Here is a 26,957-nt window from a genome sequence, read left to right as displayed (position 1 = left end):
TCATACACTATTTATTTTCCAATATAGTCAGGCAGTACAGATTTCACTAAACAACCTAACCCTACTACATCCCTGTCTAAGGCCCTTTTTCATAAAGTTTAACTAGCTTCTAACTTAGCAACCCAAGTTTGCTGTAGGGCACATCTCATCTGCAGCACCACATGCAGGTTGTGCTTCTGACATCTGAAGGAAGTGATGTGCAAGTTATTTCAGCTTTTCCCATCCATGTCCCATGTACACCATCTTTAATAGAAGCACACACACTCAGTGAACCAGGTAAAGGAACTGATGCAAGTTTTTTGTTTTTTTTTTACTCTTGTAAGATGTGGCTGCACAGCAGAGGAATCACAGCACTGAGAGAGAGCATCTGAGAAGGGGTATTAATTGCAGGAAAACAAGGTGTCAAATTAGAACGTAACTTCTCTAGAAGCTACTATTCTGTATTCTTTTACAGGACAGAATAAAACGTAGCAGCTGCTTAGGTCTAAACAAAAGAAAAAAAAGCAACCACCAACCTCAAAACTTACCTTGAAAAGGGCATCTGGAAGTCTTGTTAAATCTCCCAAGTTCTGGTTTAGCACCAAGCACAGTGCTAAAACCTTGGTCTTTAGCAGGGAAACTTAATTGGACTTGTCTACTCTTACCCTGCCAAGTATTAACTCAATGCTCCACCAGCAGTTGTTTTCACCAGCTTCCTAGTTACCCATTTTCCTACTGTGCTTGATAATACTCAATGCTAGACTCAATCCAGAAGAAAAATCCTAACACAGCTAATATTACTCAAGTTATTGAACTGCATTTAGGCTCCATGTACTGAGCACTGTAGAGAAAGAAGTCTGCCCTACTGAACCACTCCCACTTTAATTAGATTATTTGATACAATTCATGATCACTTACATGGATTTAGCCTGACACTTGTTAATAAGCACAGTAATTGTTGCATGGCCTATGAACTGCTTATCTCTTCCAAAATTCAAACTGTCAAGCTGATGCCCTAGCACTGGTACTACTCGTGTGTTGGCTGAGAGCATGACCTGCTGTCCCTACAGGCCAGGTCTGCATCTGATGGTCAGATTACAGACACTAAGTATGTCCTTACACACACTGGGTCAAACAGCACACAACCAGTAACCTCAGGTATAAATTTCTGGCTAGGTTCTTTAGGTTCTTCTCTAGACTTTGAACTGTTTTATTTCACACATGAGTAATTCAGGAATGCTTTGCTTTCTAGCCACCCTAAATGCACCTTCAGAGCTCTGTACACAGGGAGAAAATTTCAAATTCTTCAGGGTTATCAAATACAAAGTCTATTCACATGCTAAAAGCTTTGGGGATGTTGGGGTCACTCCAGCTTCAAGACTTTCATGGTTTGTATCCTACCCCCATCTTCACTGAGAGAACTCTGCAATTTAGCTAGTGACTCCCAGAACTACAGAAAGCTTCATTATGAAAGGCACAAAATCTCCCTCCTGTCTTAAGTCTTCCTGCAGGTGGTAATTTCCTACACAATTATCAGTCCCTGGGGAAATTATTCCATACCTGCTTTAGAATTCCTCTCTTACCCTTCCTTGTACTGCAAGTATATGCACTCTTCTGCTCAGGAGACTTGTAACCAGTTCCCACTCTCCTGCACTTCCTGAAGTTATCCACGGGGAAAAAGGTTGCTTGTAGATGAAAACCTATCAGACAACTTTATTCTTCTGCTTCGTTGAAAGCATCCTACAAAATGCAGTATACAAGTCAACTGTTTCTCACACTGTACTAATTAAAGTTACATATGGTACTGTTTAAAGTTATTTTATTAGTATATATTAAGTTATTGCAACACCAACTGTTTTTACTTTTAAACTGTGCTTTGCTATATAAGTATTATATGGTTCATGGTAAAACCTGAAGTTTTACAGAGTAACACTGAAAATTATTTGATACCCTTTTGCCAAAAGCCTATACAGTAGAAAGAGATTCACATTTTGGCTGGTGACTGTCACTCAGCCAACGTTATGCTGGTCTCCCTGGCTGCAGGGATATGGTGTCACAAGGGCCAGCCTGCCAGGAAAAAAAAGAATGAGCTGTGATTTGTCCTGACACAGTTCTAAGCTCATTACAGACTTCTCACTATCTTCTGATATTTACATTTTTTTTTGGTTCTAAAACCAGAACACTAAGAACTTGGACAAACAGAGATTTGGGGTGGTTTTCTACTAGCAATGTGCAAAAAAGGGGAAAAAGAGAAGAGTGGCTTGAAAGAACTGCTTCGTCTCACATTTCTGAAATATGACCAAATATTTTCTCCATTGCTATGGAATCCTCTGCAGAAAGACAATATAACCCAAAAATTCATATATACAAGTTACAGCAATAAAACCAATCATTTTAATGGAAGACATTAAAAAAACATGTAAGGCAATATAAATGATAAAATTATACTTAAGAAGGAATTGCTAGCACTTTCTAAAAAGCTTTAAAACATCAACAGACACTTTACAAAAGGTTTGAGGGAAGAGAATAAAATTTCCAAACTACAAGTATTGTATAAAGGTAACATTAACAATTATCTTATAAAACACAGCAACAGAGACAAAATTGATACTCAAGCTCCTTTGAAACTAAGCCTTCTGGGGGTCTTGGTTAAAATGTATGTTCAAAAACTATTTTAAACAAGGACTAAATACTTCGTATTTTAAATTTACAGGTCCCTGGCATAAACATAGCACTATACACATCTCCCAAATCAGCAGAAAGTACAGTTTCATTTAACCATGCGTGGTGTCATCTTCTACAAAGTCTTTGGCCATTTCTGCTGTGATGACATCGATGTGACTAACCTGGTGAAACAAAAAGAAATACACAGTTATTAAAGTATCTTCTGCAGAATATGGCAGACTTATTCCTGAAGGCTCTGGGACTCACAGGCTTAAAGTTAATTACCAGTTCCTTTAAAGAACATGACAACTTCTGTAGGTGTTTGAATTTTTTTTCAGGAAGGAGAGAAGTTCTATGTAAGACTGCAGTACGAACTAGAAGTCCATTACTGAAGTAAGACTGATTCACCTTAAACCCTTGTTAAGTCTCAAATATAAATAAGGTTCTCAGTATATGCCATAACTAAAATATGTTTTTTTACCTTGTTTCTGAATTTTACACCATAAAATTTGTCAGCTGATTCAAGCAGTTCAGGTCTAAAAGTTGTTGTAATAAACTGAGCATGTTCAGCTAGCTCCATAATCATATCTAAAACAAGAACACAAAAATTCTTTATTAATGTTATCTCTTCAGTAAAGATGAATCAGGCAAAGAGTTCACTAGTCCTTATTCAAAACAAGGTTTTGGTTAATAAAAAAAAGAAACCCCCACACCAACCAACCACAACAAAATATTCCAAGATCAGAAATATATCCAGGTTTTTAAGTATTATCATTGATTACAGTATCAAGTCTAACAAATCCAGCCACCCAGCAAAATCAGTACAGTATTAAAATTCCATAATGAAAACCAGAGTAAACACTTTTTCAGCAATACACTGAGATAAAAGTTTGTTTTTAAATTCCAACTACACTTCAAAACAGGACACCACACCAAAGAGCAGTAAGGAGACCCTTCAGACACAGTAGAGAACAGAGGTTCTACCTAAAGCCAAGTTCATGAAAGCTTCAGAAGACACAAAGCTGAGTTCTAACACACATGCTGGGATATTAAAATTCTGCCTTTATGATTACAGGCTTTTAGCTAAACATCAGTGATGACAAGACAGACTACCACCTTCAGCCACAATGAAGATGAAGAAGGGCAGACAGTTACCTGAAACAGCTTTTCTGTGCTGAGCATCCAAGGCTTGATCGATTTCATCAAACAAGTAAAATGGAGCTGGATCACATTTCTGGATTGCAAATATCAGGGCTAAGGCTACTAAGGATTTCTGTCCACCTGAAAGCTGCTGCATTTCTCTCATTTCACCCTGCTTCCCCGTGAATGATACCTAAAGAAAACAACAAGATGACTTCAAAAGTATTAAACAACATCCCTTGCTATTGCAGTCAATAAATACCAATTAAACATTGCCTTTTAAAAATGTAGCTAAAAGGCAACATCTGGCAACTCCAGAAATATCTGGAGTACCAAAGCTCAAATATTTTTCTTTACCCTTATGCCAACTCCAGTGAACTGGTCTACAGATGGAACACTGCTCTGAGATCCAGATCCCCTTTCACTCTCAGTGCTGCCTTCACCTTCATCCTGGGACTGACTGCCCTCCACATCTCCTTTCTTCATCACTAGTGTGGCCTTGCCACCAGGGACTAACTTCTGGAACACTTCACTGAAATTTTTTGACACCTGAAAAGGAGACAGTCAATACACCAGCTCATTTTACAGAGTGAAACCAAATCCAGACAACAGCTAGTTTTACATGATCACACTAAGTATCTGCTTCAAGCAAGAGTTCCACACTCATTCTTTAGGAGTGAAAGCAATTATACAGAGCTTAGCTTAAAAACATCTAAGCCAACTTTCCTGTAGTGTGAGAATAGTCACTTTTTTTTTTTCAAGAAAATGGTAGAATTAAAAGATAAAAGAGCAACAAAAGCAAGTATGATTTGTGTCATTAAACTTTAGATGAGATACCAGTAAAGCAAATGACCTTTTAAGAGCAGACTTCACATATTTTGTAGATAAGATCCTAATATTAGCAATTACTTTAATTAAACCTGGAGAATTTATTTGGTGTAGTTCATTCACCAGACATTCCCCAGAAAGATTTGTACATGAGATTCACCAGAACAGGAGTACTTAGAGATCTAACACAAAGTTAGATTTGCAATACAACCCAGACAAGCATCTATTTAAACTGCTAGCTTGTTTCTTTTTCAGTATTTAAAAACAAACTTCAAGTTAGATGTTATTGCCTTCTATTATTCTAGACCAGATGTAGTTAAAATCCATTTCTTCCCATAGAACTGCTACATAATGGGACAACTTAATTTCAGCAACACTGTCTTTACAGTTGTACTGTTCTGTTACCTGTTTGAAAGTCAGCTGAATAGCCTCATATTTCCTGAGCTCAAGGACATTCATCAGCTCCATGATGGATTTGTAGCCCCTGTCCAGTTCCTCTTGTCTTTTTATCAATTTTTCCTTCTGCTCTGAGAAATTCACAAACTGATCTAAAGCTTTTTTATTAACGTGGCTGTATTTCTTCAGTTCTGTGTTGCATTGCTCCAGTTTGCGGAATAACTGCAAGTGGCAAATATTAATGTGTTAAAGTGACTTGCAATTAGCCACGTGACACTCAAGATGTATGTGACACAAATACTTCAGGTCATAAAAGATGAAACCAAGCACACGTCTTACCTGCTTTAAACTTAAAGTCTGATATTTTTCAAAAGCCTCTTGTGGAAGTGAACCCAGCTCCCGGATTTTCTTCATGCATTCCTCTTTCTTCTTCAGGAGCATCCCTTGCCTGTTAGTCATTTTTTCAAGTTCTTTTGTATCATGGTTAATGGCATCCATGTGCTCCTTTTCCATGTTCTTCCAGCGTTCCATGCTCTTTTGAAGCTCCTTAATTCCTGCTTCTGTTTTGTCAATAGAATTATCCAGATCTGAGATATTGGGTGAGAGCACAAAAGCCAAAGAGGTAAGTGTTACATGCCTGCACAAAATCAGCAATTATCCAATCACATACTTATGAAATAAAAAGATAATCCCAATAAAAATAATCTATTAGGGTGTAAGAAAGTTAAAAATTAAGACAAGAAGATGAAAATCCCTCTTTCCTTCCCCCATAACTATATGGTTTTTAAAAAAAAACAACAAAAAAACCTAATGAACTTATAAGCTATTTCCTATTTGACAGCAACTCAAGTTTTAGATAGATTATAAAATATCCAAGAGCTGCATGACATTCAAGACTACACAAGGTCAGGTTTGTATGGAGGTTCCTTCAAAAGTACTATATCCTGCAGACAGGAAGTTTTAATCACCAACACATGCCTATTGGTACTACAGGGTGCAATTGTGGACACTTTATTTTATGTACCAAAAGCCCAAAATCTTGTTCTACCCATCTTTTGGAGCTGTTTCAAAAACGTAACACACTGTGCAACTACTACAGCTTATTTGAAAGTAATTATTACTTCTCATATTATGGTGTCTATTTCTAAACCAAATGCAGTGCATGAAAGCTTTCAAAGTCCTGGAGAATTTTCTTTAAGATGTTACCAACCATCTGACCGTGCCAGCGTATCTTTCACTCGTTTGTTGATAGCCTCAAGTTCTGATGTTGTGGCAGTCAGGACTGTGCCACCCTCTGTCTCTCGGAGCTCATTCAGTTCCTACAGGATAAAGCAAATGCCAAAAAGCTTCAGCATGAAGGGAACACAAGCATAAGCCAGACAAGCAAGTTATCTTCTGCTACTCTACATATAACTGTATAAAGTATTCAGCAGTATTTTAGAGAACAGACTGTCCTGTTTATACATGGTCTGTTCTGTGTAGGATTTCTGTTAAAAATTCACATGCCTAAAGTACTCTGTGCTGAGATCTAAGTAGAACACTTAATTCAGCTTGAATACAGGGAAACAAAACCCACTGTAGATAATGCAGGGCAATGAATGAGTATTCTTTAAATTATTGGTATGTTAAAGCCCTGGAAGTAAACAGAAAGCATGCTGGAAAAGTACAGTTAAGAAAATCCTTACCTGCTCCACTTGGTCTAAGCGTTTTCTCAAATTCTCATTGAGGTATGTTTCAACTCTTGTGATAATGCCTTCTAGTTTAATCCTCTCATTTAAAAGCTGCCTGTTTTCCTGTAAAAATGAAAAAGAATAAAAATAAATTAGAAATTGCTTTAACTGACTCCTAAACAACTATTTTTTTCCCTATGAAACAAATGAAGAAACGCTCAACTCCGGGTATTAAAAGAGCACTTCATTCTTTGGACTGTTGCTCTAATTTTAATGTGCAGAGAACCAATTGATAAATAGTTTTGCAGCTATCTCATGTAAAAGTCAACCATAGAAATTACTAAACTTCTTAAACTGTATTAGCATCTGAATTAAATTCTTAATCCAGAAATTTAGTGACCATATTTAAGAATTCGTATTTTTTTCAACAAGGATGTTGAAAATCTAATCTAACACATGCTTCAAGGCATTACTTTATTTCCCCCTGCACTGTGCATCACTCCTTTCAGATGATATCTGGTTGTATTTATTGTTGTAAAGTCCAAGAACAGGATCAAGGAAACTGATTATTCCAACAAAACCAGCTGTAATTCTCACACTGTGCAGCCAGTAAAATTCACCCAGCAAAATTCACCCAGCATTTGAGAAAAAACATGCAAATACACTTTGCAGATGAGAAAACTCCATACATGCCTGAAACACTAATTGCACTATATTCATTAGTGATTTTTCATACAAAAGGACAAAAATAAGTTCACTGGGAAGAAAGATACCACATTTAATGGCAAAACATTTTGATTTCCTCACTTGCTGTAGCTGTCGAATTTCATCATTCAGAGCATCCACACGTTTCTGATCTTCCAGACTGAGCTGAGACAACAAATCAGTCCCCAGTTCTGCTTTTAATGATTCTCTGGTTGACTCCATAGCATGTAAACTTGCCTCCAAGCTCTGCAAACTGCGTTGCTGTTGAACAGATAAAACAGAATCATTCCTCAAAGTCATCTGCAGATTTATCTGAATTTCACTTTTATGTCTACATAAACAGATTTTTGTGACACATTTCTACTCATCTCTACATATTTCATACTATGATGTTAACCAGAAAGGAATGCAAGTGTGAGTAAAATTAATTAAACAATTTAGAAGTCAACTAACAGCTTTTAATATCCCCATACTATACCTTAGGCATAAAAGTCTTTTCAGATTGCTGTCTTTTCTCCTTCAACATTTTCATTTCTGACAAAATACTGTCTCGAGAAGCTTTGAACTTTCTCTGCTGTGTTTCAATTTGCTGCATTTGGTTCATCAGCTGGTCAATCTCATTATTAATCCATACTGTGGGCTAAGGAAAACTGTCCTTGTTTTAAAGGCATTTTATATCTACCTAGTACCTTCAATATTTTTTTTTTTTACATATTTAGCTGTCATCAAAATAATTTAAAAAAAAAAAATCCCCACGAAATCAAAATATTCAGTTTTACAGGAAAAATCAACCACCATAAATAAACATAAACACAAAAGCCGACCAAAGGAAACTTCATTTTGTGGCTAATTTTACAACATGGCACTCAGAAGAAGACAAGGATACATTTGAACTTTTAAGGGAAATGAAGACCAAGCAAAAAATACAAGATGCCTACACTTAAGAAGAAATATTAGGATGCAATTATACCTTACTCATTTCTGAGGCAAAAAGTATAATTTATTTTAATTTTTATACAGTAGCTGAAGTAATGGTGCAGAGCTTGCAGAAAGTCCTACTTTAATTTATACTGAATCACAGGCAGTTTTGGTTTTTTGTTTTACCATGATTTGTTTCAAAAATTCCTACAGTAACATATAGGAGCACATTTCACAAGGAACAGTCAAAACACATGCCATAGCTAACAGGTAACAGTAACAAAAGCCAGTCTCCTGCTTTTTATCTATTACTGTAACAACAAAAAAAAAAGCTATGCTGTAACAGAACAAAAGGAACAAGAAAAAACGAGCTATGCCATAACAGAACCTTTCCCCAAGAACAACAAAAGGATATTTTCAATGTTTCTGCGTAAATTTTCGTTGAGTTTTGCTTCGAGTTCACCAAGTTCTTCTTCTGCCTTTCTTACATCTTTTTGCAATTCAAGCCGAGACTTCCTTGTGTCGTAGTAACCTCCAGTCAGAGCCCCGCGGTGGCTGACCTGATCACCTGAGCAGGTGACACAACCAGACTTACCAACTGTACCTCTGTGCTCTCCATACTGTGCAGAGCAGTTTCCTCAGTACAATTTTGCAGATTAAGTAGAACATTTCAATTAACCCACACAAATGTTACATCAGTATCAGGAATCACTTATGGTTGCAATAATTAGAGATGTTTATTTCTGTACTGAATTAAAAACGTGCTTCCTCTCTCAAGACCAGCACAGGCTGCTACAATCTCCTTTATGCAGTAGCTAGATTTATTTTTGTTTGTTTTTAATTTACTTATGAAGCCATGTAGCTTGATGAAAAACACCCAACTTATATTAAGGGGAAAAAGCAAATGCACTACCAGTTTAAAAAAAAAATTAAAAAATCTCAGATCTTTTATGAGAGAGAAAACAAGAATAATCAGCAGCATCTCTGGCTGGTAATGTTGCTACTGAAATATTAATAATTTCCTCCTCAGACATCCTTAGGAATTTTTTCAGATTTAGTTTAAGAGCCAAGAAGACAACAACAACACTGCAGGGTATCTGCTCTCCATGAATCAGCAATTAGCAAGAGATACAGAGCAGAGAACATATACATGTACATAATATAACAGATAAATGTGTCTGGTACACAGAAAAATCCACCTTGCACTTATCAATAATTAAGGCTACACATTTTCACCCTAAACACTGGTTTAAATTTGTGGAAAACACCACAAATACTCCAGGAAAACAAACAAATCATTAAATTGGATTTTTAAAAAAATTGATAAAAACCTTATCTGCTTTACAATTCTCAGGATGGAGATACATAGCTACTAAGTTTAACTTCATAAGAAAATTCAATAGCTTCTGAAAAATTCTGTATTTTTAAGCACTGTACTTAATAAGTTCACCCTTATACATCTCAGTCAAGTATACTATTACTTAAAATAAACTTGTTTGGACAACATTAAAAGACCATGTTTAATTAGTCTGATACTCCAGGGTTCTCCTTTTTGCAATGAATAACTTAAATTGCAGTGTTTACCTTCCAGAGTAATACAATCCATAGTGAAAGCTCTGGCCAGCTGGGTAGACACTTCCATGCTACGGCAAATTAGAGTCTTTCCAAAAACATGTTTGAAAGCTTTGTCAAATCTTGGATTGTATCTCAGTTTACTGATCATAGGAATAGCATCCTGAAGAGACAGTGATTTTAATGAGAACATCATAATGGTACAAATTTGGCAAGTACATTGCAACTAATTCATACACCATTCAAGAAAGCTCTGGAAAAAAGAAACTAACATGAAGAGCAAAACTAGCATACATGCTGCTTGTATAATAAGAATTTCTAAAAGCCTAGAATATCCCCCATTTACTGTTAACATTGACTTGACAATCAATAAACATAGAATGAAGACTTCCAGAGTTGTTTATCATTATTTACATACAGGATTTCAAACCCTGAAATCAACCCACAATAATATGAATAATACTTCAGAATAAACACGTGTCAGTTGGTAGAAGGATGACACACTGACTGAACATTCCCAAGACAAACACATAAACACTGCATGGAAATCAAGTGCAGAATTTTGCAATTTTAGCTTTTAAGGCTCAAGCCTAGCTGTTAAGTCAATCAAGAGCCTGCCAGGAATCTTATCCAAGTATTAAATTGCTGCTGAAACAAGTTGAGTAAGTATCACAAATGGGCAGCCTTTTTTTTTTTAAAGTACTTTCTCTGGAGAGCAGCACCAAATAGTAACACAATTTTACTAGTAAAGCCCTCCCAAAATAAGCACACTAGAAGTCTGATTGTTTCCTACTTATTTTTTCCTTTGTTTATCTATGGAAAATAGAAAAAAAAATTGAAAAGATTTCTTTTTAAAGAATCTACTCTACCATGATCAATGCTGGACGTAGTTAACATTTACGCAATTAATTCATTGCTAAAATTTCAAATAAGGGCAGATACTTTCTTGCAAAGTATTTCTGAAGTATTTAAATGGCTGTCACTGAAGGTTTAATTATGCATTTTTAAATATAACAACACAACCAATTTCCAGTAACTTTGAGAAACTGTCCATGGCTATAACATGTACCACAGCTCTGAAGCTTCTGTCCAAAGCAGCATCACAGCCAAAAGAATTACAGTTCACTAACTCAAGCAATTACTGATTATTAGGTTACAATAAAATTCTACTTCTTTTCAGTATCTACTATTTACTTGTAAGATGAAGTCAAACTGGAAGTAGCAAATATCTGGTAGGAAAGTATTTTCCTACAACAGGGTTTTATCATGTATTTTATAAAGCATATAAAGTGGTTTTATAAATCATACATTAACAGTAGTATTTAATTGCAGATATCAAACATCAAAGCAAGTGGTGGGCAATAAGCCATATACACAATTCAAAATACAAGGCTTTGTAATTATGAAGTAGAAGAATATCCAAAAGGAACTCTAACTCACATTAGTCTCAGGATAAGCAGTATCTCTAACATCCAGCTTGTTCAGAGGGAGGAAAGTAACTTCTCCAGGAAGGTTCATTTTGTTAAATTCCATTAGGATCTTTGTACTGACCTCATCAGAATCCACAATGTGATAAAACAACCTAATTAAGAAGCCAAGCAAATAAGCAAAAATTTACTTTACTGGAAGCACTAAGTCATTTGTATGGGAACAGTAGCATGTGGATACCATTAAATAAAGTATCAATAAAAAGCTTCATTCCATTTTCTCTTTGAACCTGCTTAGAATAAGCAAGTGCATACACTCTATTCACTTCTTCTAAAATGGGATCAGCCAAGAATTTTAAATTCCCCCTTCCACTCACATTTGGAGTTCTTCACACCGAGATTCACATATATTTTGATTAAAGAAAAAAGGACAAGAGCTCAAGTTCAAAATAACAAAACTTGAGTAGAAACTGACACCAACAACTACATCACAACACTGCAGCTGCTTTAACTTAAGTAGCACTTGATGAGCATGTAAATACCTGTTCCCTGCAGTAACTTCAACACAGGTGTAGAAAGCTGGTTCACACTCAAAGTTATTCATCACAATGCCATGATAGCCATTTAGCACATGCTGGTTTATGCCTTTTCGACGGAAATGCTCCAAAACTTTGTTTATGCTGTCTATACCATTCAAAATGGCCTGTTAAAATATAACTCATTATTGGACTGCAAGAAGCAGATGTACAAGTAAAATATATTTTATCTTTAACATTATAAAAATCAAAACCTTCTTTACCAAGTTCCTGCTAACAAATCTGCAACTCTAATGGAAGATACACATTTTTTTTTTTTTTGCATAAAGATATAAAAATAAATTTTAGAAATATTCCATATCTACCTGGTCTTCTTTCCCCTCTTCAACTATTTTGAGCCTACAGAACTACTTTCCCAATAGTTCTAGAGCTATATTTGAAAAATTCATATATTTAAATATAATTTGTCCATCTCAACTATAACATTAAGATCTTTCTGATACGAATATGACTTGTCCTTTAAGAATGAGGAAAAACTTCCACAAACAATTCTGAAATACAAAAGTATCTCACCTTCCCTGTTGCTGCTCTGAGAAGCTGCTGTTTCTTTTCTAAATCCTCCCGTTTTGCAGCCAGAGCTTGTTGTTCTGCATTCTCTTCTCTCCATAGATAACTACAGAGGAAAAATAATTACAAATCTTAAGTGTTAATAATTATGAATTAATCATCATCATCATCTCAAAGATTGTTAATCTAACAGGAAGGCACAGTGCAGTTCATACATGGCTATATTTAAAAAACATACCTACATGCCATGCTAACAACTACACAGTTGGGGTCCTTCACATTAAGTGAGACTCAGACATATTTCAATTAGTTACTAACTTTCTTTCGCTCTGCAGTTCATCCTTTTTATTTTTCACTTCATAGTATTTTCTATCCAGTTCTTCAACACGAGCCTTCACTTCATTAAGATCCTGGTCCAGTTTCTAACACGAAGAACAGAAAAGAGTGAAACAACAGCTCTCTATGTTCAAAAATCTTGTATTCAGTACTGAATTTCTACTTAAAATCCAGGAACCATTCCTACAAATGTTTTAACCAATTTGTAACAAACCCCAAAAGCCCTAAGAAAAAATACATCCTTGTAAAGTAGCAATAAAAAGGTGAATTCATCAAGCAGACTGCAAGGCAGCCACTGAGTTGCACCATGCATCCATGTATTACAGTGAAATGGCTAAGTCACAGTAAGAAACTGAATCAAAACCATAACTATCAAACACATAACTATGTGTTATCATTCTCTTAAACAGCATTTGTGATAAGCACACATGTACTCATCTTGTATACCATACCATACTGCTATTAGTCAAAAATCTGAGCCTGCTCAGTGCTTCCAACCACAGATGTTGTCAGCAGTGTGCTTTTTCAGTCATTGTACACACATCCTTATTCTTCCCTTGCTCCTTTTAATACTTATCAGTTTCCAAGAAGCTCAGGTTTTTCCAAGATCATGTTTTTACAATTATCTGTGTACAGGAGGACTAGCTGTGTTCCCAAAAGCCAAGTGTTTCCTACATAACTTTGTAAGCATCTCCATCATGTTCATCCAAGGCACTGCCCCTTGAACAGCAGCAAGCTACAGAACTCTTAGCCTAAGCATAAACTGGCCTTCCTTAAGCAGAAAAAGAAAATCAAGACATGTTTATAAAAAGAACCTGAGGCCACCTCAAATTGAACCACTTCAATTCTATTCAACTCCTACTGAGCAGTGCAATACAATTACAGTTAGCAGTAAATGTCATTTCTTTCATATACCAACTCAGAGAATCATTACTTTGCTACTGTGGGTCCCATACAAAGAGTATTTTAGCAGAACACCATCATCTTTGTACAGCTACATGACCAGATGTTGTCAAACTGATCCTGGATTTCAGTAGATACATCACACAAAGAACAAGAACAGAGTCATCAGCCCATGCAGGACAGCAGCATTGGCACTGGATGCTCCCCCACCACAAATGCAGAGGGTTAAAACACTCGTAGTTCCCCAGCAGGAGTGATATTTTTTTATGTTTTGGTGTTTCTGAATGGAAATTAAAATCTAAAAGTTATGCAAATAATACTGGGCAGATTAATCTTCCAACATGGATACAGACACAACTTCTAACCAGCTGCATTCATAATACAAAGATGCAGGGTTGGAACACAGTTCAACAGATACTCTTTGGGGAAAATAAGAGTGAAATCAACCCACATACACTTCTGAAAATGTAATCACTTATTTCCTATATAAAAATGGCAATATTCAATATAGTCAAGAGCAAGACATATCTAAGTCAACCCCCAAAAACTAGGGCCAAACACTTAGGGGAAAGTAGCAGAAAGAAGGTCACCATATAGAGCTATAGATGCAGTGCTTAGGGGGCTTTAGAGCTCATCTGCAGATTAATTCAATAGTGCATTTTTAGAAGGTTGCAACAACCAGGAAGTCTCATCCTTTTCACAAACAGGCACTCAAGTGCTGAAAACTTACACTGTACTGTTCCAGATTTTTCTCCTTGTTTGCCTCTGTGTCCTCTAAATCCTTGTGTATAGCTGCAATCTGCCGTTTCTTGTCATTGATGGCTTGATCTAAAGACTTCAGCTCTTTCTTTATCCACTTATCCCTTTCTTCTTTGGAAGTGAACTGGCTTCCTCGACCTTGTTTAGCATAAAGATCTGTTCTTTCCTGTGTTGCCTGTGCAAGTCTATTTTGAAAAGGGAGAGATATGTTAAGAAATCTTGAATTTATTAAGAGAATTATTATAAGAATTTCCAAAGAGGGTCAAAACAGGCTGTCTAATTTAAGCACCAAATCAGTAATAATAAAAAAATACCATGTTTATAAATCATAAAATCACCCAGAAAACTTCACAATACAAAAAGCCCACATTAGCATAAAAAAGTGGTCGAGCTTAAAAATTGAACACTGTTCCAAAAATAAAGGAGGCTTTTCACAGACCATCTCTAAGTACATATAGCTACCCAATTCTCAATCCACAAGTACATCTGAGTTAACTGCACATACATATAATATAGCACATTACGGGGTTTGGTTTCTTTTTTTTTTTCCTGTGTGTGTGTTTTGGTTTTGGGTTTGTTTTTTTTTTTCAATGCTTTAATTCCCCAATGTAGAACTCCACTTACCTAGCAATTCCCCTCTCTTCTTTTTCTTTTACACTGTTGAATTTTGGCTCAGTTTCTGCTAATTCTTTCTGCTTCTCCTCAATCTTCTCAAGAAGCTTTTGCCTCTCTTTCAACAGTCTTTTCTGAAAGTCAAACAAAACAGTATTTAAAGTCAGGTAATACAGGAATTGTTTTATTAGATAAATTAGATAAAACTAAAAATCAATCTAATTGTAAGATCACAAGATGGCATTGTTTATCTGATACTATGTTGTTTCAACACTTAATGCAATAGAACTCACATTTCCAATCAGCAATGAAGCATGAAATGAAACCTTCTCAAAGAAGCTCTATGCAAGCAAGATGTCTGTACTGGCCAAACAGCCAAGTTCAGCTTAGGGCTACAAGCAAAACCCTACTTCCCATTACTTGCAGCAATTAAGACAAAAAGAATTAAGTGATTTTGCAATATGCAGGATGATAAATAAATGGTAGTATCACAGCAATCCATGTTTACATCCCCTAGGAGCACACTACAGCCATCACAAAAAAGATACCTGTCCAGCAAACCTTAGAAAACAATTAAAGGCCACACAGTCTAAAACCAAACTTCAGTGTACAAGAATACTACACCCTGGGCCAGTGACATTTTAAGACTTCACTGTGACAGACATACCCTTTGTTCACTGTTGCCAGCTAATTCATCCTGTAGGTCTTTAGCCTTCAGCTCTAATTTAGTCCTCTGTTTAATCTGCTCCTGTCTTTCAGCACTAAGTTGTTCCTTTTCTTCTTTCATTGCAGAAATCTTTGTCTTCAGTTCTCGAACTTGTCGTTCTATTTCCTATGCAAATTTAAATATGTATTATCTTAAAACACTGTGTACACATTCCAGTGTTGATATTAAAACTCAAAAGATCATCATTATGTAGAACAAAACACACTGTGTGAAAAGCTTCTCCCACTTCCAAACAGGATGAAAGCATAAAACAGAATTTAGCAGTTTAGAATCCCACCCCAAAAAAACCTCACAAAGCAAAACACACTGGAGATCTCTTGTTAAAATTATTTTTACCTCCATTTTATCTCTAGCATCTTGCTGAGCATCTCTCAGCTGCCTGGATTTCTCTCCACTTGTCTCTCGTTTGGCAGAAAGCTGTATGGAAATATCATCAATAGCTTAAGTAGCAAGAGTCTGTTTTAGTAGTGTTTCCAGAAAGAAAATAATTTGTTAAATTAATGAAGAGTATTACCAGGATTCTATCAAGGAACACAAGGAAATGTTGACCAAAAAAAAAAAAAAAAAAAAAAAAAAAAAAAAAAAAAAAATTCAAACGAATGGCTCACATTATTTTTTGTATTAGCCAAATTATTTTACCTCATCGAGCTTAGCTCGTGTTTCATTAAGCTCCTGATTATAAATTGTGTACTCTAATGCTCTCCTCATTTTATCCCATTTCTGATACTGAGCCAGCTCTTCTTTCTCCTCTTCTAGGGTATGCAGTCGCTCCTCAATGTATTTCAACAACTCGTTGATCTTCTCTCGCTTGCCCTCTTTAGAGAAGATGACAAAGTTCAGTTAAACCCTGTAATGAATTCCCACACCTTCAAAGCCACTGAAATACCCTCCACTGGCTAAGTATATGTCAACTGGTAATTAATGCAAAAAGGAGAACCCGTGTCCAAAGTTACTCAAAACACATCCTAACAGCAGAACTATTATGCAGGACAACACAAGCATGTGCTCTCTGGGCTCACACATTTTAAATAATTACAGACTATACTACAGAACCCTTTAGTACCATAGCAGTAGGTATCCTTATTTTTGGATCACTACCAGCTGACAACACTTTGTTTTGAATGGTATCCCTAGCATATCCCTACTAGGCTAAAGTTTTATTCCTAAAAATCACAAAAAACACTTATTAATCTATTTAAAGTTCAAAGAGGAAACATGAAATGCATTGTATCACTTAAAATAGAACAGATAAAATCTCCCTAGCAATTATGCCTTTACTAAAAAAGCCATAAACCTTTAGAGCTAATGGAATTACAGTAACATGAACCACTAATTTCTTAATTTATTTTTACCTGTTTCTTTCATTAGTGAAATACTCTCTTCTTTACGTTCATCATACACTCTGGTACCAGCTACTTCTCTTAGCAATTTCAGTCTTTGAGAGTCAGGAGCTGTGGCCATCTGGTTGATCTGAAAATTCAAGAATTATGATTTCAGTGGCCTTCTCTGGATGTATGGCTAAGCAAAGCAGAACCAAGATTGCACTTCTTTTGCTGTGCCTCCTTGCCTAAGGTTTTGGCAGGTATATTCAGATATCAAGTCTGTAACACACTGCTTTCCCTTTAAGACAACTACTTTAGGACAGCAAGTGATCTGCTTGTAATGAATTTTGTTGGATTAAGTGCTACCTTTTCTAAAATTCAAGATACTAGCATTACACAAACTGAAAAAATCATTACCTCCTCAAAATTAAGTTAAGAGAAACTCAAGCTTGGGCTTCTCAGACCTGGTGCTAAAGCCTATAGTTTGAATGCCTCCACAAAACTACACAAAAATGTAGGTGTTGTAAATCTTGGAATAATTTGGGTCATGGAGCAGGAATTAATCCAACATTAAATCAGTCATATAATTAAACCTAACCTAAAACTTTCCTTGAACAGATTTTCAGTGGTTGCACCATTTTACAAGGTAATTGTTTCTAATTTGTATTATATTAAAACCAGGCCATATATTTTGGCTGTAAGAGTCGTATGGACTAACGTTCACTATAAAACTTAAATGACTTTTCAGAAGTTGTTTCTTCCAAATAAACCCATTCGCCTGTATAGGAAAATTTATTCTGATAAAGAGTTGAAAAACTGTATTGCTGGGATAGAATTCCTGCCATCAAGCACTTCTCAAGTCTCCTCTATTCCCCTTCTAAGTAGGTCCTTCAGTAATCTTCTGGAGCTGACAATTACCAGTGTGTCCATAGTGTTCCACCCTGTGAGCCACTGCATGTGCCCTTTCTCTCCAGATCTGGATGTCCTTAAAAGCTCTGGTAAGAGTGCTTGAGTCTTGGAAGACCAGTTAATACAAGCCATGTGCTGTGAGTCCTTCCCTGCTGTGTGTTCACTTTTGGTGCTGCCACATATTTCCATTCATCTATTCACTGACCATATTTTTAGTCTCTCAAAATTCTCTACAATTACTTTATTGCCTCACGTTAAGGCTCAGAACTCTACGAATTTACACTGATAGTCACAGGAATTAACTTTGCCCTGTATTCAAGGATATAGAAAAACATGACTGCTAAGATTACTGTGAAAAAAAACCCTCCTAACTATCAAGAGTACCTATAAGTTTTTAAAAACTACATGACTTGCTTAAGCAGCAGTATTTGCAAAAGCAGTATCTAGAACTGTTTCAAACTAAAATGGAGTTACATTTTTCTTTACTTCTGTAATAACTGAACCAAGTTTGGCATCCAGGAAACATGATACTCTTGTGAAAAAGAAACCTACCTTTCCTTGTTTGACAATGTAGTAGGGATTACTGCGAGAAAATCCAGCACTTTCAAGAAGATTCATTACATCATTTTTCCTGAAATGTTATTGTGAATTTATTAAAAGCACTTAAAAGTGACAGCTGTAGAAATTCAGTAAGGTATCACAACTATACAGCACGTTATAACCAATGTGTGCAACATATGCTCTGTTTGAAGCAGCATCTTGATTTGATAATAGCCAATTCTAAAATGAAATGAGAGAATAAAAATGGAGAATATCTACAATACTATAGCACTGCAAAGAGATGAAGAAGCAAAGAGGAGGCAAATACAGGTAGAGATGTCATAAGGAAGTTTATGGAACAACCTGAAGTCTAGTAACTTCTAATTTAAAAAGCCCTAAACTAAATTATACAATTATAAGATAATTAATGGATTACACTGTAAATTCAAAGTGTACTGTGCAAGGACTAATGTTCTTGATGTCAAATTACCAGTACTCAGTACAAGAGAACTAAGCTACTACTGCTCGTGAAATTCCTAAGAATTAATTTATTTCAGGCTAGAGATGCAAGTGTCCTGTGAGACAAGAGAACTTTACAGAAATACTACTAGTCTCAGTCAGCTAAGGAAAAGAAGTACCTACGTCACCATTTTCTTGTCTAAGAAATACTGGTCCTTCTTGGCTCCAATGACTCTGCGGAGTGAGACTTCCTCTTTATCAATCTGAAGAAAACACAACACAGTAAATCTAACTGCTTACACTAAGTACGTATAACTAACCCATAACTAACTACATATAACACTTATGGCACTTTTTACCAGAACTGACTCAAAAGCAGTTACCATACTGAAGACTTCTACAACACCAAGACACTCAAGTCTGGAGTTACTGTCTATTTCTTACCGGTAACCTGTTGTCCGAATTGTCAAAGATGATTTCCACAAATGCTGAAATAACACGAGGACCTGTACCTTCCTACAAAAGATAACATTTTGATTAGGTAATTCCCATCTTCGAAGGATTCTGAACTCCCCTTTTCCCTGACAGTTCCACTTCCACTTTCCATCCAAGGACTTGTGAGTGAAGAGCAGCTGTGTAAGCTCCAGCACATGTATTTTTATTTCTGAACATCTCAGATACACATTCAGCAAAGTGCATTATCAGTACTATGTAATTCTTAGCACCGAGTTCCTTTTTGCCACAGGGAAACAAAAAAATGCTTAAGGATGCTTCCAAAAGGACTGGCTAAAATATCCATAGCCAAGCAATTTACCATTTCTGTAGTAACAGTCAAATGCATAAGCTTATACTTTAGTCTTCTAAAGCACCTTCACTTACATGCAACAAAGCCAGTCTCTGCTCTGGACGAAGATGACTGAATTCATCACTGAGGACAAACTGAATTGCTGTAATAAAACAGTAAAGAAACAGAAGATTTATTCTTTCCCAGAGGGTGACAGGCATAATTTCTTTAACTCAAAAGAGATTGACTGTTGTACTGTACAGTCATGCTGCTGGTAATATCTTGCATAAAAAAACCTTAATCTGCTGAATCTTTATGACTCAGCCAGCCTGCTGTATACTAGAATTTCTCTAAAGTCTCATTGTCACCACCTTACTAGTTCACCACATAAACATTAACAGTGCTGCACAAGTAGGGATTCATGAGTTTTCCTCTACAAATACACAGCACATAGGTGAGGTTAAAAATATTAGTAAAATACGTAACACTTGGCAATTTATAATGGCAGCTGCAACCACAAAGTCCCATAACACATTTTACTACCATCTTTGCTCCTCTACTGATGCTCCCACCCCAAAAAATCCCTCTCACAATCATACTTTAAGTTGTATAATCTGTGGCATACTGCTATGGAATGGGCTTAGAATTTAGCAATTCAGAATGCCCAAAGTAACTGCAAATATCACAGTCAGCTTATGGGGTTGGTGACCTTCAGAATCAGTTTCCTCCCGTAAAAAATTTTTTGCTTTTTAAAGATCTTATAAGGCCCTCAGGTATTAAACAAGTGCACTGTGATCTACCTTTCATTATTGGCAAGTAATAACCAATCTGCCACTCCTTGCTGAGGAGGAACATTTGGTAAACCAAATTATGAAAAAACCAAACAAAGAAACCTGCTATCATCTGTATCCCCCCAATGCTATTACATTAAGAAATCCATGCTTACCATAAAAAAAGTTGCTTTTTCCAGATCCATTTCTTCCCACTGAGAATAAAAACACAAATAAGAACCTTAAGTTGACATGAGTTAACATTGCAACATATGCATAAACATGCATATAAAAATTCAAGAACAGAGCCCAAATGTAATACAGCCAAACAAAATCTCAAGGAAATGAGGCAAACTTAGCAGGTGAATCACTTAATCATTGGCTGAGAAAAACAGAGCAGTCCTTTCCTCACTCAAACACACTGCAATGACTTATGAACTCCAACACTATTCCACAATGAGAATAATGGTTAAATAATCCTATTTATTCCCATTGTTTTAATATTGGTCTCCTGGAAGCATAAAATCAGTAGACCTAAATCCAGTTATTCTGATTCTAGCATCCATTTTTTATGTCTAACCAAAGTAAATCACTTGCATGTACATTCAGGTAGAGTTAAATGCAAATAGAGTCTGTACCTCTTAACACTCCACTTGCTACATCAGCAATATTATGTTTTAGTAAGACTGGACTTAGTCTATTTAAAAAATAAAGGTGTAACAACACAGCAGTACACCAACATACAGCAATCTCTGTGTTCCTTCAGATGTGTTACAGTAAAGTTCAATGTATTTATTTCAAGATCAGTGCCTACTGCAATAATTTTAAATCTGCTGCCTTTCCAGCAGCAAGAAGCACCCCAGGCTTTTCATCCCTTCCTGTCCATGTGCCCTCCAGACTCTCCTCACCCTCAAAACTACTTGAGAGTGCTACAAGGTCTTTAGAAAGGCAAAAAATAGTGAAGCCTTTTTTTTTTCCTTTGAAAAACACTAGCACCTGGATATAGTTTTAGCTCCTGCTGAAGTAATATTAATAGGACATGCTATCCAGGCCTCATACATGTTTTTTCCAGTCTCAAGAATAAATTCTAGCTACTAAGTTTTCATGTTCAAAATTGACTGTTTTCTGTCAGGCCAGCAGTCTCAAAGTTGCTGCACAATCACTAAAATCAATGCAAACAAAAAGGCATCCATGGGCAAAAATAGAGAGATTGGTGGACAACAACATGCTGTTAGATTGGGTGTTATTTATGGAACTACACTTTGAAACTTACATTATACTTTTTGACAATCCATATCCCAGAAATTTATTCCTCCCAAGCTGGAGGAAATAGGAGACTCTTCTCTGCAGCACTTTATAGCAGTGTGCTCACTTTTCAAAAATGACCACACTTGCACACCAAAAAACCCCAAACAATCCATACAAATTCTCTGCTGCCATTCCTGTGACACACTGTCACAGTAAAAATAAAAGCCTGCATTGTTTCTGCTACTTACGTTAATGCTCCAAGTGGAATACACCTTGTGACATGTTACAGACAACTTTAAAGAAGTTTCCAAACTAGAAAATATAGTCATCAAAATGTAGGCAGAATATTAAAACCTGGAAGGCACTTTAATTTGAACATCATCTGAAACAACATTGCAACTCTGGTCTGTTAAAAGATAACGTTAGAACTTACCAATGACATTGTGTTTTGAGCTGAATGGGTCCACAATGGTTTGGTCCCTGTAGCTTCGAAAGCCCTGAATGATCACCTAATGAGAAGAATGAGTTATTGTAACAAAGTTCTCTCTGTTCTTCAGCAGTTTTTAAACTACAAGATTTTAAAGAACATTTACATCAATGATAATATATTTGATTTCCCTCAACACTCCCACACACACTTTAACCTTCTAGCTCAAGATCAGCAATTTGCATCATAAAACTTGCCTCTCACCTAAGCATCAAATTATGGACAGATTTTTTTTTCCCCCACATCCCAAGCAATGCTGCCACTTACCTAGTTCAAAGCACAGTGTGCAGGAGAGTTCTGAGAATCTTTTTGTAACTAGCTACACACAAAAAAAGACCTATTGGCATTAAAAAAATCATATACTGAAATAAAATAGAGCAAACACCTATTCTAGTAATGCCAGATTTAGATTTAATTTTTATAATGCAATAAACATACAGTCTAAGAATTCTACTTGGGAATTCTTCAAGTAGAGGAATTGCAGACTGCAAAAACTGTAATAGATTCTACCCACTTCAGAAGCAACACATTTATTTTACTGTGCAACTTAAAGGGAAAAGTAAAAAAGCAAGTTATCTTGGGTCTAGTTTACTCACTTCCTAAATAGACAAATACAAGCCTACACTGTTAACTTCAGGAGCCACACAGCAGCCAGTCATGTAGAACCAGCATTTAAACTTTGATATCATTGGTGAGGTTTGCCAGACCAAGTAACATAAAAGGTACAGAATGACAACATCCAAATACTTCATTGGTTCTGCACAGCAGAATCCAACTTCCAGCATTAAGCAGACTTTTCCAAACATTAAAGCTGTGCTGCAAGAATATACAGTGGTTTTGCTTTGCTGACTAAGAAAGACAGCAGCCACCTGAAAAGTTTTGATGTTTGCAGATCTTTCAGCAAGAATGCTTAGGAAAGTACTAAAGCTGACATTTAATCGTTATGTCCTTCACTCAGCTCTTCCCCTGCAGAAGCAGTAATGTTAAAATAATGCCAATGTTTCACCTTGATGGCTATCATAAACTAACAATTACTAAGCATCTTAAGATTTCTCATTATTACTACAACAGTCTTGAATGTGAAAATACTTAAGACTTTGGTTTGTTTGTAGAATCTATAGTCCAATCACCATTTTCTATTTTTCTGAACATGTCATCCCTTCTGTCACACCTTCAAGTATTAAAATAACATGTTCCAGAAGATGAGCACAGTACTTAGTATTGACAAGCACATATATAGAGCTGCAGCTTTTTGAAGTTTTGCAGAAATGCTACTTGAAAATATTAAACCAAGCCTTTTCCCCCTACTACAAGAGCCCACATTTACTATACACTTGAGAAACTCAAGAACAAATTACTTTGAGAACGACATTGATATTCTGCAATATTCTACTAACACACTACATAAACAATGAGGGGGAAACTCTGTCCATAATATTTACTAGACAAAAGACTGGCAGAACAAAGTGCCTTGATTTATTAATGTCAAGTTCAATCTTAATGTGACAGCCCATTATCAAGGATTATCACAGAAAACAATTCTCACCACCTGTTTATACTAATGAACTAAAACTGTCTCACTAATATTGAATGAAAATGCCATGCCAGTCAGCAAATCAAACACTCAAGTTTATAAAAATTAAAATGAAATAAAACTTAAAAAGCATTAACTGAATTTTAGTCAAAAATCAGGCATTCTCTTTCCAGGCCCTTATATTCTTCTTTGTCAAATTATTTCATTAACAGAATGTGAAGCTAAAAATAAGGAGAGGGTGAAAATTATTAACCCTTAACCATTAAGGATCAAATCTAAGCAACAGCAGATACTCTGAAAAAGGTAGAGTCTTTCCCTTCCTCCAATATTTATTAAGTACCTGGATTGTATTCAGATCTAAATGCAAAGCAACTGTATTGGAAGCAATTAAGGGTTTCAGAAAATAACAGACCAAACTACAGAAAACAAGTTTAAAGAGAAGTGCTAAGTGAACACTGCTCAGTCTCTGTGGCTCCCAACCCAGATCCCCACCTGCCCCAAAGAAACAGACCTCATCTACCAGATGGAGACTTTTGCAGTAATACAAAGTTCTGTCTCAGTACCAGTAGCTTCCAAGGGAAGAACTGGAACAGCAAATCTTACTCAGGGCCTGCCATTAACTCTGAGCCACAACAATTACAATCCCCCATTCTGATTTTGACAAATAAATAAAAATAAAAAAACCAACATCTGGCAAGCAATGCTGCTTCCCTATTTATTATGGTTCAAAAAGAAAAGAAAAAAATTAAAAGAATGGGCAAACAATTTGGCCTCTAATGCCTTTAAAGCTTACCTATAATAATACTCTAAAAACACAAAAGACTGGAATAGTCCATCTACTGAATTTTCACAAGTACCTGAAAATCTCCATAAAAAGGTAAACACAACCAACACATTTCTTGGATAGTACTACAGAAGCACAAACTTTCACCACCCACATACTCGGGCACATCAAGAGTGTCATACAGGCAAACTCTGAACACCATTTTCCCCTACTCTCAAGTTTTTTCTAGGTAGGTTCTCACGTCATCCATTGTACATATCCTGACAGATGACTTCTTTATTGCCTTGTGTAGCCACAGACTGAGCTTTATAAAAATTCAATTAAACTCCAGAAATTATTTCTGGAAAGCTTCAAAGGGATAATGGTCTAACCAAATTCACCTGAATCCATTTTACTTTTATGTTCACACCTTGCTATGCTGTCTTCTATAGCTCCTAAAACAGCATTGGTTATTTGACACACAGGGTTTGTTGTTTTGTTTTTTTTTTTCAGATCAAACTCATTTTCCCTGTTCTGACTTACTCTGGACGTCTTATTCTATTTTCACTACTGTTCACTTTTGTTCAATCTAAATCTCGAGAAGTATTATTATTCTAAGACTTAAAAGCAATGCATGCAGTTGTGATGATGAAGTGATTTACTAAAACACCACCAAAAGGCATTTGAAAGCGCTGATGAAAACCTGATTGCTATAGAGAACATGCACTTTCAAACGTGATAAGTATTCTTAATAAAGATACCCGCAGGGCATCAGAAAGACAGGTGAATTTTGAGTCTACTGAGAAATGAGAATCCTAGTAGGCTTTGTAGGAACATGCATAGGCAGTGGTGCAAAAGCAGCCACATAAATTAAACCATATTGTACGACAAACACACTATGCACTACGACTGCAGGGATACACCACAGAAGCAACATTAATGATCATCTGAACTGTCAAATATTAAGTTTAAGAAGTTAAGCGGTCCCATGTCCATGGGGCCTAAGGCATCACCCCATTACACACAAGAAGGGGGAAGGCACAGACAGAACCAGTTTGAATCGAAACCCCAATTCACATTTCCTCACTAAAACCACATGCAGATTTTAAAAATATGAGAACCCACAACTTTAACAACTAAAATATGCCGCCTGACAGCTAAGGAGAGCCTCTTGCTTGCTGTATACGAGTCCTACATCGGCACGACCCTCCCGGCCTGGGGTTGGCCGTCTCCTGAAGGCCGGGCCAGGAGGACTGCCCCATCCAAAGGTCCCCACAGAGCCCGCCAACAAGTCCCGGAGACGAGACAGCTTCCCCCTAACACCACTTTACACCTGCAATGAATGAAAACAACCCAGAGAGCCGAGGGAGGAAAGGCACTCGCCAGCCTACACGGTGGACTTGGCCGTGGCAGGGCCGGGGACGCTCCCGCCTCAGCAAAAGCCGCGGTTACCACCCCCCTCCCCTCCCCCGGGACAGCAGCAAACCAAGCAAAGGCCTTCGGACCCGCCATCACCCAAGCGGGCCTCTTGCTGCAGGCCGAGACCCGCCTCTGCCCCTTGCCCAGGGGTTGAAGATCCCCCCCAGCGCCGGGACGGGGCAGGGCAAAGCCATACTGACCCACCCAGGCCCAGGCCTCACCACACAAGGCGGGCGGCTTGGACCCCATCAGCTCACCTGCTTGATGTACATGTCTGCGGAGAGTGGCGGAGGCGTCCGCCCCAGTGCTTCCTGCCGTCGCTCAGCCCGCCCTCACGGTCTCTTCCCGGCACGAAAACTCGTCCTTACACTCGGGTCTCCCCCGCCACCTCACCCTACCCCTTCTGGCCCCTCAGACTTCGCAGCCCAACACCCCGCTCACCCCTCATGCAAACAAAATGGCGGCGGAGCCTCCCCCATCCCGACCGGGCGCAAACCATTCAGCACCCAGTGTAGGGGGAGGAGCGAAGAAGAGAATTCGCCGTTTCTCCACCTTGGAAGGAACAGCGCAAGGAAAAACCAGGGAATGCTCACATTTCAGCATATATGGTGCCTGAATTCCCTTTTTAGAGGTGCTTAAGGGCCGAGAAGGCGAGTAACGCTGCTTTACTCCTCTTTAAGAGTCCCCCCTGGGAGCTGGGAAAAGTGGTTTCTCCCGACGAGGGGCGGGTAGGGCGCCAAAGGCAAGTGTGAGCCGGGACGGGGAAAGCGGCGGGGAGGGAGGGGGTGTCGCGCTCCGCCGCGCCTGCAGGGGGCGCTGCCGGTCCGGGGTCCGGGGTCCGGGGTCCGGGGTCCGGGGTCCGGGGTCCGGGGTCCGGGGTCCGGGGTCCGGGGTCCGGGGTCCGGGGTCCGGGGTCCGGGGTCCGGGGTCCGGGGTCCGGGGTCCGGGGTGGGCGCCTCAGAGGTCCCAGCTCTGCCCCTGCC

The 26,957-nt window shown here is 37.5% G+C and overlaps 1 protein-coding gene across 1 annotated transcript; it reads right to left on the bottom strand.

The window, feature by feature from the left end:
• Positions 1-2,350: 2,350 nt before the first annotated feature.
• SMC3 (structural maintenance of chromosomes 3) lies at positions 2,351-26,442 on the bottom strand. Its single transcript, XM_071749373.1, has 29 exons — positions 26,232-26,442; positions 22,205-22,280; positions 20,700-20,738; positions 19,849-19,916; positions 19,414-19,485; positions 19,153-19,232; positions 18,523-18,601; positions 17,092-17,209; positions 16,379-16,554; positions 16,076-16,156; positions 15,680-15,844; positions 15,025-15,146; positions 14,372-14,585; positions 12,721-12,824; positions 12,409-12,508; positions 11,842-12,002; positions 11,313-11,454; positions 9,885-10,035; positions 8,716-8,868; positions 7,861-8,012; positions 7,485-7,643; positions 6,693-6,800; positions 6,218-6,326; positions 5,347-5,594; positions 5,017-5,229; positions 4,141-4,332; positions 3,799-3,976; positions 3,125-3,231; positions 2,351-2,825 (listed from the first exon to the last, which is right to left on the bottom strand). The coding sequence occupies exons 1-29, from the start codon at positions 26,244-26,246 to the stop codon at positions 2,754-2,756; spliced, it is 3,654 nt and encodes a 1,217-aa protein (XP_071605474.1). The 5' UTR covers positions 26,247-26,442; the 3' UTR covers positions 2,351-2,753.
• Positions 26,443-26,957: the final 515 nt, after the last annotated feature.

Source organism: Heliangelus exortis, chromosome 7, assembly GCF_036169615.1.
Source record: "Heliangelus exortis chromosome 7, bHelExo1.hap1, whole genome shotgun sequence".
Lineage (NCBI taxonomy): Eukaryota > Metazoa > Chordata > Aves > Apodiformes > Trochilidae > Heliangelus > Heliangelus exortis.
The sequence above is the reverse complement of the archived record's forward strand: the minus strand, read 5'-3'. Positions and strand labels throughout refer to the sequence as shown.

What these genes read in the sequence shown, in the direction of transcription:
- SMC3 (XM_071749373.1), bottom strand. An exon ending in GGATTGTATTACTCTGGAAG is followed by an intron (nt 8,869 to 9,884) that starts GTAAACACTGCA and finishes TCACCTGCTCAG; the next exon opens with GTGATCAGGTCAGCCACCGC. An exon ending in AGACTTTAAGTTTAAAGCAG is followed by an intron (nt 5,230 to 5,346) that starts GTAAGACGTGTG and finishes TGCCACTTGCAG; the next exon opens with TTATTCCGCAAACTGGAGCA.